We start from the raw sequence: 16912 nt of genomic DNA, 5'->3' as shown, positions 1-16912 counted from the left end.
CTGCTACTGGTCTTGTGCCATTTGACCCTGATCGGGTGTTGTCTCATCTCAATATTCAGCTTGCATCACCTACGCTCCCGGATCGTCCATTGTCACAGGGGTCAACCTCAGATAGCAATATCTCAACTGGTATCCCTCAGAACTCCAACCAACTAGCAAAACGCAAAGCTAGGATTGATTCGCAATTGAGTGGGGGGTCAAATAAGCTATCTAGCCCTACAAAACGTGAACTTGCGCAATATCACAAAATGACAGTGAAGATGCTGCATACGGTCGTTTTACAGGGTGATGAGATCAAGAGATTACGGGCAGCGAATGCAAAACAAATGAAAAAAAGGGCCAAATCCACAAAGCGGCTATCCTACCAGGGTAGCCTGACAAGTGATACGGTCGCTAAAGTGAGTGGTGGTAGTGGTGATCAGATATATATATCTAATGCACCACCTGGTCCATCACTCCCAGAGGAGCCCCTCTTGCCTGTTTTACCCCCTGTACGTCGTCAAATTACCTGTTCTGGATGTAATCAGAAAGGGCATTCTTTTAATAAATGCTTTAAAGCATAGTTAAGTTAAATATATTCTGTTATGGTTGTTTAAATGGTGTTTAAAAATTGAAATTATTGATGGGGTGCCCGCTCGCTTGGGATGCCCGCTCGCTTGGGAATCACGTTATCCATCATATGGTGACAAAGTACATAACCGATGGCAGCTAGTACGGATCCGGGTGCCAAGTGAGGGGTTTCAGGGTAAAAGTTTTCTAAGCTTTGTGGAGCCTGCCCAAGTATACTTTTATTCACTATTCCCTTTGAGAAACGGCAATGTAGCAAGGAACGTCATGTGCTGCACTTGGCCGAGCTCCACATAAGAGTCGGGTGTGGCATTAGTGGCTGCGACGGGCTCGGAGCGGCGACGCAAGGGAGGGACAGTCTTTGGGGTGGTACTCTGTTTCTTCAGCGACGCGGCTCAAAATTCCAGCACGCCCAAGAAGTTGTCACCCCAGAAAGGGCCCGGTATCTCGAACGGAATCGGGTAACAGCAAACAGATGCCCCTTACAAAGGAAGCAAGAGAGCGGGGAAATCTAGCGTATACTGCACCAAGAGCCGACAAAATGAGAAACATTCCTAGCTGTGGTCAACAAATTGAAAGAAGAAGTCTGGAGGCTCAGAAACGGGGTCTTTGCGCACGCAAGATGCGGGGATCACCGGATCAACCTACAAATCACAACATAACCCAAACTATCTTCAAGTCGGGTTTGTTGCAGTTTCCTACTTTGGAAAGGCCCGAGAGGAGAGCGCAGACCTGTCTACAGCCTCGCTAGCGCTTTTGAAGCATGACACCGTGATTTGTGCCGAAAACTTTGATTGTTACATTGATCTACCGAAAAAGAAATGGAGTTCTCGCTTCACGACAAAATTAAGAGTATCAATTTATCTATTTCATGACGCACTAGACAGGATAGTAGCCTATTACAAAGTTTCTTAGCTGGACTGATTGACAATGTGACCCGTGTCTACATCCTCAAATTATTTGTCGACCCTAACTACCGAGCCACGCATCCCGACAGCCTGTGAATTGAGAAATACACACCTCGTTATCGATTAGCACTCTTCTTGCGACTGTCAAAGGGACGCATGGAGGGTCTCGACTGGTTCGGAAGATTTAACCACCAATAATGTGAGGCGATCTGCGGAGTGGGGCACATTTGATTTCCGCAGGTATTCCGGTACAGAGTCGTTGACCTAATCGCTGATGTCATAGATGATTGCCACCTCATGGCTGTGAGGAATCATATTGTTCGTATCCATCGGAGTCCTTTTCCGCTTACTGATCTTCGCTTGTATATAGAACTATGGCGGTGAAAGTCACCACATGGTTCAGATCTTTTCGAATCACTTCTGGAATACTGTGATGACAACTATCTTTAAGTATGTTGGATCTCCATCGCGTGCCGTATGAGACGCCATCGCTGGCCCAATTCACGCGTAAGGACATCATGGGCTCGAGATTCGAAATCACACAGAGGTTAGCCCCATTACGCTGGCCAACAGATGAATGCTGAACAGCAAGCTAGGTACGACGGGTTGGAACCCGTTGGGATGGGGATATCTGGTCTCGTCTGGTATGCTGTCAACTCCTATCACCTCATATGCAATGTCTGATGAGCCCTTCGACCAAAGCTCAGCAAAAGATCAAATCTTAAATCGAACAGTCGCCGTCAAAAAGCTTTGCGACCCATTTAGGACAGCAGTAGTTGCGAAACACATGTTCCGCGAGATTAAGCTGCTTATCGAGCTTAAACATGAGAATGTTCGTCACCCAACCTGATATTTGGATCGTGGCTTAATCAGTAAAAGATTATCAATATGCAGGACATATTTGTTTCGCCTTCCGAACAGATGTACGAGTTCCTCCCACTCTTGTTCTACATGACCACAGCTAAAGGCGTAAAGCTATCTCGTGACAGAACTCATGGTAACAGATCTCCACACTCTGCTGAAGACCAGAAAGGTCGACGGCCAGTTCACTCAACTTTTCGTTTATCAAATCATGGTGAGGTTCTCAGAACTAATCCAATCAGCCTCAATGCTAAGTTGAAACAAGCGCGGACTCAAATATATCCATTCAGCGGGCATCATACACCGCGATCTTAAACCGAGCAACATCTTGATTAACGAGAACTGTGACCTAAAGATTTGTGACTTCGGCCTAGCACGCACCCAGGACTCCCGTATGACCGGTTATGTCTCGACTCGATACTACAGAGCTCCAGAAATTATGCTTACTTGGAAGCGCTATAACGAGAAAGTCGATATCTGGAGTGCAGGTTGCATTTTCGCCGAGATGATTATAGGACGACCATTGTTTCCAGGAAAAAATCATATTGACCAGTACTGTGTAATCACAGAGCTACTTGGAAGCCCTTCAGAAGACATAATTGCAAATGTGAGCAGTGAAAATGTAAGTGACACCATGTTCGAGTTATGGGCCTGACACTGACAGCTTTAGACGCTGAAATTCATTCATTCTTTACCGAAGCAAGCGAAGAAGCCTCTCAAAAAATTGATTCCTACCAAGAACGAGGATGGTACGTCATGATATGTCCTTTACATTTCAACCCCAATTAATCCTCATCCAGCGGTTTCTTTGCTCGAGGGAATGCTTCAAATCGACGTAGAAAAGCGCTGCTCGGCAGAAGAAACCCTCAAAACACAATATCTCGCACCGTATCATGATCCGCATGACGAACCTACAGCGGCAGAGAAGTTTAATTGGGATTACTGTGAAGCAGGTCTCTCCACTGCTGAGTGGAGAACGGTCATATATTCGGCGATTCTCGCTTTTCACGACAAATCAAGCGAGAACTCGAGTGCAGTGACAAATTCTGTTGATGAAATGGATACAAGTAGCTAGCATTTACTATCCAACTCCTGACGTCGGGAAGCAAGAGACATGGCTTCGGACACACCTTTTAGGCTTATAATCAATTGTTTTCATCCTTAATGACATGGTGAAATGGGGGTGGTAAGATAGCAGTCTGGCATCTCAGATGGGTCGATATTAATGATGAAAGCACACAACCAACCACTCCCGCTCTCAGTCACAAGGTAGGAGTAGCTTATGTAGATGACAACGGTACTCGATCTTCTGTCATATGGGGACGGTGGATGAAGCTTGAATGATCCTCCCCTCTGATCGAGGAAGAGGAGCCATTTCTAAAGAATTTGTGATAATCCAGGCAACAATTATATGTCAGGCATTCCTTGCAAATACTTCTCTGAGATCGGATGTATTGATACTCCAGATATTCGTTATATTCAGAAATGTTATATTAGCACCTGAAATAAGGGGTAATAATAGACTTCTTGACGCCCCCCGGGACCAGTTGGTCAAAATAGCTTATGGTATCACCTGACATTTGATCTCTGGCAATATACTACGGCCTCGTTCAGCCACTACAATAGAAAGATAGACGTATATAACATACACAATCCGTTTCTATTACATTCCCTAAGCTGCCTCTTCAGGACTGTACATCCACCAAGATCTTGCAGTGATGATCACGATGCTCTAGCAAAGCCTGAAAACCTTTTTCTACTATTTCATCGAGGCAGATACGTGCGGTAATCATTGCTTCGGAGTTCAGGTGACCTAGATTGTGTCAGATTATCTCATAGAAGTGATCGAGCACCCCAACCAGGCTCATGGGGATAAGACGTTGCGCAACTTACCCTTGCTCAAGGCTTGAATTGTTTCTAAGAAAGAAACCTCATCGTACAATGCTGCACCCACATACCAGACCTCATTGTACATCAACTGGTTTACGGGGAAGGACGGACGCTTCTCCCACACGGCAATATTGACGATTTTGCCTTGAGTACGACAAGCCGGGATCGCATCTAAGAGTGCCTTCTCCACGCCAGCTGTGTCGAAAATAATATTTGCGCCGACTCCATCTGTTAGGTGACGTGTCTGCTGGGCCAAATTCGTATTCCTTGGATCGATTATATGGGTTGCGCCATAATATAAACAAAGGTCTTTGCGACTATCCATTAGCTCTGCCACGATAATGTTCTTGGCGCCCTGCAGCTTCAGCACTTGCAATAAGCCTAGTCCGATAGTACCACCGCCCACAATAAGTACCGAGTTCCCAGGTTCAAAAAGCGAAATTTTGACTGAGTGCCACGCAACAGCAAGCAGTTCAATAAACGAGGCCGCCTCTAATGAAACATTTTCGGGGATTGGGTAGAAATGGCCCGCTGGCGCCACAATCTTTTTGGACATCCCTCCACCATACCCTTAAAGGACAGAACGCGTGAGCCTGAGGTCAATACAGGCTTAAGCAACAATCAATGGAAACATACCACTTAGCCCTATAAAGCCAATATTTTCGCAACAGTGGTTATAGCTAGACCTCGGCACAACCCATGGGCGGTACTGTGTGGGCGGCCTTTGGGCTCTAGTCTGGGGCCCATGGGCGGGGCCATAAGGGTCGTGGGCGCGCCCAGAGCCCACGATGGGCGGCCCAACAGCCCAAATGTGGGTCAGACAAGAACAGCCCGTGACATTCATAAGTTATGCAAATTTTGGCTGAATTTTTTTGAGTATTTGGATTACAGACTCAGTCCCAAGTAGGGGAGAGGATCATATACTGTATATAGTGCAGTCAGATTAAAGACATTATATTTGAAATTTTACTCCTTATCTAGGGTCATAATACACAAAAAGCTCTTCGTCCCGTCTTGCTCGCTTCGGCATCCTCCCTGATGTACGCCTCTGGGTAATAGGAGGCAACGGAATATCACCGTCATCGTCATCTTCTCCATCACTAGGTCGTTCCTGAACATCCATGTTCCCCTTCTCAGAATCCGACGCACTAGGCACAATACTTCGTCGCCTCTTGCTAAGGGTGCGCTGGCTAAATTTCTCAATAGTGACCTGATACTGGGTAGATGCTGAATCATCTTCCTCATCGTCACTGATAAGAGCAATAGGATCATCTTGAGGGATATCCTTTTCTTCCTCTGCTAGGTCGATCTCTTCATTGCTCCAGAACTCCTTAGCAAGCCCAAGTTGTCCCTCCTCAATATCTAACCTTGTAGTGCACATGTGCATCATAAGGTCCTGGATTGTTGTTGCTTTGAGCGAGCCTCGACGATAGTGACAGATATCCCGAGCAGAGTTAATCAGTCGCTCAACACCAGCACCAGTAGCAGGGATAGAGAGAATATCCCGTGCAACACTTGCTAGTACTGGAAATTCATGTTGATTATCCTTCCAGAATAGAAGAGGCTCAATATTAGTCGGTTCTAGGTTATAATAGGATTAGGTCCTGAGTGTTGTCAAAAGGATATATAGTAGCACCTACCTCTCTGTAAAAACCGTTGAAGCTCATCCTGATAGTTTGATATCGAGTTTGGATTTTCAGACCGTGGTTGTGTTAGGATTTGGTGAAACCTCGATACTCGTGTCTGCGCTCTTGGGGATTGAAGATCAGAAAGACGTTGCTTGTAGGGTTCAAGGTAATTTTTGAGGTGTTGATGATATTTGTCTCGCCATTCATAGTCATTATCTGACCATTCCTGCTGTGTGAAGAATTGTAGCTTGTATTGTGGCGCAAGAATCGTACCCATCGCGTAAAGGTTGCCATGATCCCCACTCGTCTTGCCATAATAATCCTCTAATTTTTCCCTTGCCGCTTGCAGGGCAGTCAACATCGATCGTTTCCAGTGAACCTTTTTCCGCTGAAGCAGACTGATTGAATCGTCAAGGTGTTCAAAAAGGCGGTGGTAGATAGCAAAGACACCATGGACAGTGGCATCCTTAGTCTGGCAGAGAGCAGTTGTAAACTCATAGAAAGGCAGTGTGATGTAAACAAGATAATCAATTTGTTGCCACTCTTCCTTGTCTAACTCGTAGTCCCTGAGATTATACTCCGTGCAGTATTTATCAATCACTGGCTGCAATTTCTTAATACGGCGGAGCATCAGGTAGGTCGAGTTCCAGCGAGTTCTGACATCTTGAATAGGAACCAGCTTGGGTGGTTTAGTCTGAAGACTAAGGAATGCTTCCCGGCGTTGAGGGCTTCCATTGATGTAGATAGCGAGGCCACGGACCTAGTGGAATAGTAAATCAATAGATGTTCTCTTATGAATCAAGATAAAGAGACATAAAATAGAGGTCTTACCCTATTCAGGGTACCGGAAATCTCCTTGCGTCGTCGGTCAGCACGAAGGGCTTCGGTTTGCGCTTCAGGCCATTCCCTTTTATGATCCTTGTTTATTGGATTGGCTTTCATTTCGCCAAGGAGTTTCTTCAGGCTCAGCTGGATAACATGAGCGAGGCATGGAATCCGGATGATAGACAACTGATCATGAAGCTCGAGGGCTGATAAAGACTCTTGTATTTTCTTCAGCAAGGTTTTGTTGTTTGATGCATTGTCTGTTGTGATAGCCAATACTCGACCCTCAATCTTGTGATGTTGAAGCCTTTCGAGAAGAACAGTGCTAAGATTTGCCCCTGAGTGTGTTCCATGCAGTGGCTCAAACCCAAGAAGAATTTCACGATAGTTCCAGCCTTGATCGATGAAGTAGCCAGTGATAGCCATAAATGCTTGTTGAAATGGTGAAGTCCAGCAGTCCAATGCAATAGAAAGCTTCGCAGTTGGAGGAAGCTTTTCAAGGACTATTTGGTTCGTCTGATTCACGGATTCCTGTAGCCGACGTTGAACAGTTCTCGCTGAAGGAAATTCTGGGGTTGATGGTGCTGCCCGAGCTAGGCGGCAAAGCATTTGTAGTTCTGGATTTTCGACAACTTGGAACGGAAGCCGGAGTACAGTGACTGTTCGGATAATCTGCTGCTCCCACTGCTCTTTGGTGAAGTTCTCAGCCTCACTGCGAGTATGAGAGTCCTAAAATCATTAATTTTGAAGTAAGTGGTTAGAAGATAGCACATACCGGTTTCTTGAAAAGCTGACGTAGTTTTGCTTGCTGGCCTTTTTGACTGGAGGCTAATTTACACCTGTTAGTCGTCCAATGCCGGTTAACAGACTTTGTTCCATTCGATCTCCAGTTCGGGTGATCAAGAATGTTTCCGCATCTTTTACACATCACGCTTGGTGTACCCGTGGAAATATGTGCCACCTGATCCAAATTTTCCCAGCTTGTCGAGTGCTTTCTGGTTCCATCCCACTCAAATTTGCGTCTAGGATCGACTTTCGGCGCATTATCTCTCTCAGCTGCCGCCATTGTCTGGAGCCACCACTCCATAAAGTCCACCTTGTTCATGATTGAATAAAGAATGAAGTTCTTTGTTCGTCTGGGGCCAACGTGCTCAAGGCACTGAGGAATCGAAGGTGGTGGTGGTCGAAGGAAGGGTGAACCTGAGACTGAAACGATTGTTTGCTGACTGTTTGGCCGCCCAGTGGCAATGAGATAGGCATCGTCAGACCGAGGAAAGGAGAGATTATCTGTATCACCTTCATATTGGGAAGAGGGGCCAGCGTCAGAGAATTGAGACATGGTGAGATACCTTGAGGGTACAGGAAAATCAGAGGGTAGAGAACTCGCCTTTCTTCTGTAAATAAGTCCAAATCGGAGACTTAGGGGCGCATCAGTTCTAGGAGCAAGCAATTTTGACTCTTAATTAAAAGCGCTGATATAGCCGTTTGACATATAGTTGCTAGTTATATTGATTGGCTATTGTCAACAAAGGACCTCCACTATTCATGGGCGAACCCATGGGCCCGCCCACGAATGCGCTCATTTCCCTCAATTAGAGGTCAGAGAGATGCCCCCGGTCCCAAAGCCCAAGGATTTTCGGCTTTAGACACAATAGTAGGCAATGAATGAACACAACCAATATGGTAGGGGATTAGAATTGTAAATTTGTTTGTAATAAATAGTAAATTCTAGAAGGTTTCACTAGGAATCATTTACAAGATCAGGATTATGCAAATTTTTGGTCATGCATGGGCACTAGGCTATCAAATGCAGCGCAGAAATATATATCTTTTCACAGTTTTTCATGGCTTTAGGACCTCCGCATATTATCTCACCACCAGAGCACTCAGAGCTATGGACCAATGAAATGAATTATGGATAGCTAGTTTGAAAAGTCTGAATTCTTGACCGTTTCGTGAAATTTCACAGGAGTTTGGGTTGCTTTGGGGTGGTCGGTGCTGTTATGACCAGAACAAGTGTAAACAACGAGTATTTTATTTGGCTGAATCAGCACTTTATCCATCCTTTTGGGAAAAATTATGCATTGATGGGCTCTTCGTGGGCGGCCCATGGGCCGTCCCTTACCGCCCATGGGCTTTGGGCTTTGGGCTATGGGCCCTACATAGAGCCCACGGATGGGCTGTGGGCTCTATACCCCCGCCCATGGGCGGGCTCTGCCGAGGCCTAGTTGGTATAGAACTGAATACTGTAAGAATTGAATACTGTAACAACTAATTTGTAGAACTCTTGACGAAATGTTTCGCGATAGCCCCTATTCTCAGAGACGCGTCGCATTTGAAGACGCAAATTGCTTTTTCGACTATATCTCGGACGAATTGACAAGAACGCGCGGGAAACGGCGATATAGGCCGCTGCGATTGGTTGACAACGCACGGACAACTTGCGTGTAATGGCAGGACAGGTCCCTGCTGTCCACCGGACGGTTTACCGTGGGGTGCACGGACGAAATGCGTGGAATGGGTCCCATTCCCGTGCGGCATAGTACAGTAGAAAGGACACGATTGGCTTGGCAATCATACTCTGCGATATGGCTGTTCATGGTCTCGGTAGTATCTGACGAACTGAGAGAGTGGTCAAATACCACTAGGTCCCTTTGGGACAGGCTTATTCATCGTTCACCCAATTCCCCCTAGTATTTGTACGGTATTCCGGGCACATTCGGAAGTATGGTGTTGTAACACGCCGAAGCTTATTTGTATAGACCCCTGAGATCGTTCAACCGATCTTGAACACCTACAATCAATCACCTGATTCTATTGGACATGTTCAGTACCAGCCAGTACATCAATTCCTCATCCTGACAGTATCTCTAATGCCACGCTGCCCATTGCCACTAGGGTAGTGCTTCTACCTCGATCGATTACACTGCAGAAGAATTACTGGGTAGAATCACGATCCTCAGTGTGTTTTCATCCATTCAATAGGGGTATCTTGTATTATTAAAACAAATCACCTTACTCGTTATCAACCAATCAAGTAGCTTTGATTCACCCGTCACAAAGACCCAAAGCATTCTTTCGATACCACGGCCAATAGACCTCTATGCTCCACTTTGCGAGGCGCTGCAATCCCCAGACCGTTTTATACACTCCGTGATGGCTGTTGGTCGACCCGAACTTTTTTTCAAGCCAAAGCACCGTGTTTTGTTCTTCTCTAGTCGTAGCGGCAAAGCTCCATTCATCCCCATTCACAATGACGGCAGGAAGAAAAGTTAAGTCTACAAAGGAACCACCAGTCCGAGCAACAAGATCTTCGAGTAGTCTCCACTGTGCCGCGTGCCAAGTACTTATTTGTAATTCTGCCGCTGCAGGTTGCGCTCCACGTGGCGTTTTGGTCTCAATGCTGACGGTGATGGGTCGCTGCCGAAGAGCATGAAACTCTGTGTGGTTGATGACACCGCATGGCAGCTCTTGACGAAGCCGTTTGCTGACATCACGCGTAGCCTTGTCCGTTCCTATATCCACATACATGCAAAAGTCCACCATTTTCGGCATGAAGCCTGTAGGGAGGTATTCTTGTATGATCTTGGCGGTGGTGCATGGCTCAAACCCGATTGATTGATTCTGCGTTTCTATATTGTCGAGGGCTTGCTCCAACAGTGGACAGTGCACCAGCATATTCCATCCTGACTCATCCTGTTGCGAGTCCTGGCATCTGACGGATTTCTTGACCAACGAGTCGACGCGATCGAGTGATGGCGTTGGTCCGTACTGATCACGATCCGCGGGGGAAGCGAACATGAAAGGCAAACAATGACGAAAGCGGGGATCTTGCTGCAATGCCTCTTGTAGAGTATCCGATATCACGCCAACGCCAATGCTACACATATCGAGTTCGGAGGAAAATTGGGCCAGCGCAGAAGGCATGCCAGGGTCCCCGGATTCCATCCTCTTTGTCTCGAGTCCATTGGGTGCCAATTCCATCGCAACCATTCGTTTCAAGGGCGAGGACCGTCCGGAGGCTTGTGATTCAGACCATGATTCAGAGCGATCCGATCGAGATGGCGACGCTGTTGGGAGGTTGGGTATTCCATCACGAACGCTGTTTGCTCTCGGCGTCCCTTCAAGGTGATGGCCAGCAGGCAGCGCAACCCTTCGCCTTTTTGGTGTCAGATCGGGGTCGGTCGCCATCGAGGCGTATCGTTTGCGTGACTCGGGCGGCGACAAAGGGTGATGATATTTGCCGGTCGGGTTTGGAGGAGGCGTGGTGAGAGATGGCGATGATTCGCCAAGGGGGTTTTCAAGGCCAGAAAGCCATTCAACAACAGATACAAAAGATCTTTCACTCATTATAGATTCGCATGGCGGTGTTTTTAGTGTGCAGGGGTGAAGCTGCGCGATTAGCGTCGTGGTTCATGGGGAATCCACGTCGCCGGGTCAACGAAAGCGGAGTCGGTAAGATTCCAGTGAATCGCGGTCTGAACAGTAACGTGACTAGGCCTCGAGATGGACCCGCAAAGAACCGCGAACCGCCCCGCCCCGCCCCTCAAGGTTGTGGGTAGACCTTGCGGTTCTACAAACATGACAAACATCGACGATCTTGCGATATGCATATTGTACGTAGAAGAGGGCTGTATTATTGGTATCCTTCTTTCAGGCTTACGAGAATTATGTACCTTGTCGGATTGACAGATACTGGTATGTGCTAGTATTGAGGTGTCCCATTGAGATGCATTGATGTTGTTCTATCGGGATCTTGCTGTTGAAGCGTTATCAGATCTCAGGAGTCGTTCCTAGCGTGTTACGACGCTGGTATGCCGAGCGTACCCCGTTTACCATACAGAGACAGAGACAGAATGGGTACTTGATGAATATCCCTGTTCTTAGTGGTAAAATACCACCCCTCAGTTCGACAATATATTACCGATCAAGGGGCCATCAGCCAAACATTCAGTCTATCCAGTCTATTTAATCCAATTTAAGACATGCTTCGAGACCAGTATATGATGACTAATCTGTGGGTAGGCTTAGAGTATCAAATTCAGCAAATTCGCAATGCCGTGGTGAGCTGGGGGGCCCTAGTGTGAGGCCATCATATCGACAATGATAGCGTTGTTTATCTTTGACAAAAGGGACAGTGAAGGAGGGGAGGTTGAAAATATTTTTATGCTGCGATACATAAGCATGCGATTATACAACTTGATTGCTGAGAATCTCACACCCATAACTTCCGAAATGTCGCTGGAGTTTGTCTTGCCATGGATATGACCAGCTGTCTGGTTGATATACATGTAAGGCGGAAGGAAATAGCAATATTCAATAGACAAACCAGAACAGTTGTAAAAAAACAGTCATTTATTTTAATGACTCAGTAGGTTTATGAACGCCAAGACCAGCTTTTTATGCAATCGTGGGCTTTGGGCCCAAAGGTTCGACCCCCGGCCCACTGTGGGTTGGGCTTTGGGCCCAGGGTCCGGGCCCAAAGTTGGGCTTTGCGGAAGCCTAGCCAGGTCTAGTCCTTAGTATAAATATCCTGGAGATATGGTTGGTTTATTTAGTTTAAACATTCCAAAGGATAGACTTAGACGTTCTGTTCCCTACAGAGGATCACCCTCACCGACCCGCAGTGACCCTCAATCCCCAATAAAAAGTGAAGATAAATGATTAAGTAGGGTTACTCGACGATAGATCAACTTTCATCTACGCGTGCCCAGTGTAAACGGAAGCCCCCAGTTATTCGCAACCTTTTGGTGTCAAATAATCCTGTATGTTCTTCCCCTTTTCCTTACGCGGTCTATTTAAATTCTTTTACTCTGATCATCATGTCTGAGCTCTCTGGCATCTACTCATCCTCGAACTTCGAGGGAGTTTCATTAGACTTTGCAATTTATTGTCCCTGATGACACTCTATGCACTACTCCGTTTCTATCTCAAAGTTAACGAACGTTCGACTCAGTACCTAACGACCGCTTCCCTCCACAGCTCGCACCTCTAGTGCCTAACAACATTACGCGTACTAGACCCGACCGTGTCAACGAAATCCTTCTTTATACCGTCGGCATGAGCGCAGAATTTGTCACTTGGTGGCTTCAAACGAACTATGGAAGGGAAAAACGGATCAATTGGTATGGAAGGCATCTTGCGGATTGCTGGGCTAGCTTTGGTGAGAAGTGAAAGAGGCAGATGACTTGAACCCAGTTGCCGTAGATGTGGACCCATATATTGTTGGGGATTCATTTCCTTGAGATTCCTGGTGAGGACAATTTTACTAGCGACTGTAGTTGTGTCATCTAGAATATCAACGAGTAATGTTGTGTCACACGTACTGGCTTCAGGCGAACAGGTTGATTACGTATCGGCGATTTCCCGGTCCATATCTCTAATTCTATTACATTCAATGGCACAGGCTCGTCTAGGGTTTATCGATCCATCCCAGTATACTGGGGCTCAATTGATGCCTCGGGTTCTAAATATTCTGTTGAGGATCATTTGCAGCATTTAGCAAAGTGTCCGAAGTCTGTGCTGTTGATACTTTTAACAGCGCATACTTTTAACCGTAGTTCAAAACCGTACTGTCTCTATGGGGTACACCTACCTCGTCCATAATGCAGAGGGTGATGGATTGACGGAACAGGGATTCAGATTCTGTCACGCCTCCAGACGAGCAGACATCCATCTGTTTGGCTTTTCTGCAGGATCAACGTTCTGGGTCAAGACCGTATGATAAGGAAGTTATGTCTGTACGATTATTTACAGTCATTTACAGTTGTATTGGAATATTGCCAAGAAGGGGGGGTTCGGGAAAGAATATCTGTGAGTAATGGTGAAACTAATATTAAAGAGATAATGAACGTTTACGCCCTCTTGAGGGCAGATGTCTTCGGAACAAAACAGCGGAAGGACGAGGCAGTGGCATCTCCTCAGTGGGAGACGGATGGATACTTTCTCGACCAGGTCCAGTTGCCGCTGAAAAGTTTGACTTTCCTTGTCGCGGTACAGGAGAATCATAGTAATTTTTTCTACCCAGCGAAATCTTTTTTTTCCGTGTTCGCTTCACGCCCCCTGTTCCTGGCTCTTGGCTAGAAATGGGTAACATTCGATGCCCATCGTAGCGTTCCGTTTCGACGTCGAATTCTGATCTAGGAACCCAGCTGGCTGCGCTCACAAGCTTCGTTCCAATTTCCAACGGAGGGTTGCTGTCACGCTTGAGATAGACTACGGCTTCAAGAAGCTGGCCCTTGGGTTTGACAGACATGATGAATCGCGCTTCCACTTTCTTGTGGCTACTTCCGTGGGGAAATAACTCATTGTGTGGAATCCTACCCTCAATGATACCTTTGTAGTCCAAATGCGATTGATTAGACGGAATCGGATATGTGATTGGACAATCCAGTTCGTTCCTTGTGTTCGCTTCGATTCGGTCTTGATCGAAGTGATCACTTGTCGTAAAAACTTTGGAGGAAATGATATTATTCGCAGGCTCCAAGCTCTCCCGATAGACAATTTTGATAAGTTCCACGCGACTCTCTGGTCCTGCGGCTCGACCCTAACACGGTTAGTATTACATATCCACATTTGCGAAAAAAAAAGTAGAAGAGCATCGTACCCGCACGATCACCCAGGCGATCGCTTCTTCCACCCGGTCCCCTCCAAGTGGTCTTCCACGTGGGGAGCGATCCTCCAAGTAAGTCAGGCCCAGGTCTACCCTAGCCACGGTTTCCTCTTTGACTGGGTTTTGGGCATAGTAAAGAGCTCCTCTGGCAACAGTCTCCGCCCTGGAAAGATGCATTAGACATAATCCGCCATCTTTGGTGGCGGGAGTTGGGACCGACTTACGCGATTTCACAGGAACATTCAATCCCAGGTATCAGTCTTCGAGCCTCACTGAAAATCGTCTCGCGAACCCAGATATTTCGGCTCAGACCGCCAGTCATGACGAAGATGGTAGGTGGGAAGCCTTTTTCGGAAGCACTGGTAGCTTGCTTCTGCAATAGTGCTAGGGTATTTTGGACCAGTGGGTGGAAAAATGTTTTCATTTCCGCACTATCGAGGTTCCAGTTAGCGTGTCATGGCCCAGAAATTTGGATTTTAGTGAAAAGCGCCTGCTATCTATTCGTTTCGAGATATACCCACAACGGGTTGTGCAGAGTCTCGAAGACCTTTTGTTCCCAGAACACTCACATGTCTATCGATACGCGCTCGAGTAAGAGGTCGATCTCGACGGGCTTTTCGGCTTCAAATCGTCGTTTTTGTCCATCAATCTCGCGAGAGAGCTTCGCCCACCGCGAGTCGTCCCTCAGGTAGTTATTATCTGGGAACCGTGCCTGCAGCGCATCGCGCACAGCGTCATTGATCATCTGGCTACCGCCGTTGAACCCTAACTCGCGTGTTAGCACGGCGGCTCGTGCAGGATGTGTATGCTGTGGCTCTCACCATCCGTAGGACAGACCAGCTTGATTCGTCCTTCATCGTCAAAGGATAGCGTCGCGGCATCCTGTGACCACCATCAGCCAAACGTAATCAACATTGATAGGAACCCGCGTGTCGCACAGTACTTCCACCGCCACAATCAAGTATCAAGATAGTTTTCAGGCCCGACAAGACGGGGGTGGCTTCGGATCTAACAAAATAGCCCGCTGCTACAGGCTCCGGAACTCCATCTACCTCGTGAAATCCCACATTCTTTGCCGCATCGGCGAGTATCATTCTGAGCCATGCATTGTACTGCACCGGGTATGTTACCCGGCAATGCTTGGGGATTTCGTCGAAATTTCGATCACCGCAGTAGCGGTCGCGTTCCGGTGTTTTGAGAAATTGTCCCTTGAGAGTATCCCAGATGTACGAGAAAATTTTCTCGTACAAGTCCCCTAAGGTCACCGCCAGCCCACGTTGCTCCGTAGCCCCACGTAGAGCCTCCTCAAGCAGCTTTGTGTATGGCTGTTGGCCCATAGCCGCCAATTTGGGGTGTTCAAAAACAACGACCTCAGACCGATACCGAGCATCGTCCCCGTAGTACCAGTTCTGTTGCGAGCATCCAAGAACGGCCTCTAATTCCTCGTTGGTCTTGGCGTTACCGTCGGAAGGGAATTTGAGAACGTAGGAGTCATTACTGTCCGACCATTTCCAGCAAACGACGGTGCTTGTGGTCCCAATATCAACCGCAACCACCAGTTTCGAGGTCCCTCCATGCATGGTGCGCTAGCAATGACGCTGTCCGATGTCGTGCAGGATTCTGGCGACCGCGGTAAAACAAACAAACATCTTCGCAAAGACCGGAAACCCGAGCAATGACTTGCACATTATGTAATCAAGCTAATCTTGATAACGTGATTCCCAAGCGAGCGGGCATCCCAAGCGAGCGGGCACCCCATCAATAATTTCAATTTTTAAACACCATTTAAACAACCATAACAGAATATATTTAACTTAACTATGCTTTAAAGCATTTATTAAAAGAATGCCCTTTCTGATTACATCCAGAACAGGTAATTTGACGACGTACAGGGGGTAAAACAGGCAAGAGGGGCTCCTCTGGGAGTGATGGACCAGGTGGTGCATTAGATATATATATCTGATCACCACTACCACCACTCACTTTAGCGACCGTATCACTTGTCAGGCTACCCTGGTAGGATAGCCGCTTTGTGGATTTGGCCCTTTTTTTCATTTGTTTTGCATTCGCTGCCCGTAATCTCTTGATCTCATCACCCTGTAAAACGACCGTATGCAGCATCTTCACTGTCATTTTGTGATATTGCGCAAGTTCACGTTTTGTAGGGCTAGATAGCTTATTTGACCCCCCACTCAATTGCGAATCAATCCTAGCTTTGCGTTTTGCTAGTTGGTTGGAGTTCTGAGGGATACCAGTTGAGATATTGCTATCTGAGGTTGACCCCTGTGACAATGGACGATCCGGGAGCGTAGGTGATGCAAGCTGAATATTGAGATGAGACAACACCCGATCAGGGTCAAATGGCACAAGACCAGTAGCAGCGAAAGCGCTATGAATAATAGTCTTTTTAAATGCATCGCCACGGGCTTTAGGGAAGATATCAATGAAGTCATCTTTTTCAATAGAATTGATGCCTAATCGGGTATATCCTGCAACCCGACTCCCATAAGATCGCTTCAAAACAGCAAAACAACCAACATCAAGAGGCTGCAAAAGATGGGAAGTATGCGCAGGCATACAGATAGGTACGATGTTGTTTTGAGCGCAAATTTGATCAAATT

General features: G+C 46.9%; 5 protein-coding genes across 5 annotated transcripts; 1 reads left to right on the top strand and 4 right to left on the bottom strand.

Annotated features, from left to right (window-relative positions):
• Nucleotides 1-1927: 1927 nt before the first annotated feature.
• N7508_007531 (uncharacterized protein) lies at nucleotides 1928-3411 on the top strand (the record flags this gene model as incomplete). The annotated part of the gene is made up of 7 exons (XM_058465595.1): nucleotides 1928-2022; nucleotides 2064-2307; nucleotides 2355-2398; nucleotides 2451-2550; nucleotides 2602-2958; nucleotides 3007-3085; nucleotides 3137-3411. The coding sequence occupies 7 exons, from the start codon at nucleotides 1928-1930 to the stop codon at nucleotides 3409-3411; spliced, it is 1194 nt and encodes a 397-aa protein (XP_058317997.1).
• Nucleotides 3412-4021: 610 nt separating this feature from the next.
• On the bottom strand, nucleotides 4022-5070 carry N7508_007530 (uncharacterized protein; the record flags this gene model as incomplete). Its single annotated transcript, XM_058465594.1, has 3 exons — nucleotides 4022-4149; nucleotides 4230-4796; nucleotides 4863-5070. The coding sequence occupies 3 exons, from the start codon at nucleotides 5068-5070 to the stop codon at nucleotides 4022-4024; spliced, it is 903 nt and encodes a 300-aa protein (XP_058317996.1).
• A 129-nt stretch (nucleotides 5071-5199) lies between these two features.
• N7508_007529 (uncharacterized protein) lies at nucleotides 5200-8018 on the bottom strand (the record flags this gene model as incomplete). The annotated part of the gene is made up of 5 exons (XM_058465593.1): nucleotides 5200-5807; nucleotides 5867-6614; nucleotides 6686-7408; nucleotides 7455-7507; nucleotides 7622-8018. 5 exons carry the CDS (start codon nucleotides 8016-8018, stop codon nucleotides 5200-5202), a joined length of 2529 nt encoding a protein of 842 aa, XP_058317995.1.
• Nucleotides 8019-9727: 1709 nt separating this feature from the next.
• On the bottom strand, nucleotides 9728-11029 carry N7508_007528 (uncharacterized protein; the record flags this gene model as incomplete). Its single annotated transcript, XM_058465592.1, has 1 exon — nucleotides 9728-11029. The coding sequence occupies one exon, from the start codon at nucleotides 11027-11029 to the stop codon at nucleotides 9728-9730; it is 1302 nt and encodes a 433-aa protein (XP_058317994.1).
• Nucleotides 11030-13514: 2485 nt separating this feature from the next.
• On the bottom strand, nucleotides 13515-15871 carry N7508_007527 (Hsp70 family protein; the record flags this gene model as incomplete). Its single annotated transcript, XM_058465591.1, has 6 exons — nucleotides 13515-14225; nucleotides 14286-14454; nucleotides 14516-14722; nucleotides 14861-15056; nucleotides 15113-15173; nucleotides 15230-15871. 6 exons carry the CDS (start codon nucleotides 15869-15871, stop codon nucleotides 13515-13517), a joined length of 1986 nt encoding a protein of 661 aa, XP_058317993.1.
• Nucleotides 15872-16912: the final 1041 nt, after the last annotated feature.

The sequence above is a fragment of the Penicillium antarcticum genome (assembly GCF_028974205.1).
Source record: "Penicillium antarcticum strain IBT 31339 chromosome Unknown utg000007l_segment0_segment0, whole genome shotgun sequence".
Taxonomy (NCBI): domain Eukaryota; kingdom Fungi; phylum Ascomycota; class Eurotiomycetes; order Eurotiales; family Aspergillaceae; genus Penicillium; species Penicillium antarcticum.
The sequence above is the reverse complement of the archived record's forward strand: the minus strand, read 5'-3'. Positions and strand labels throughout refer to the sequence as shown.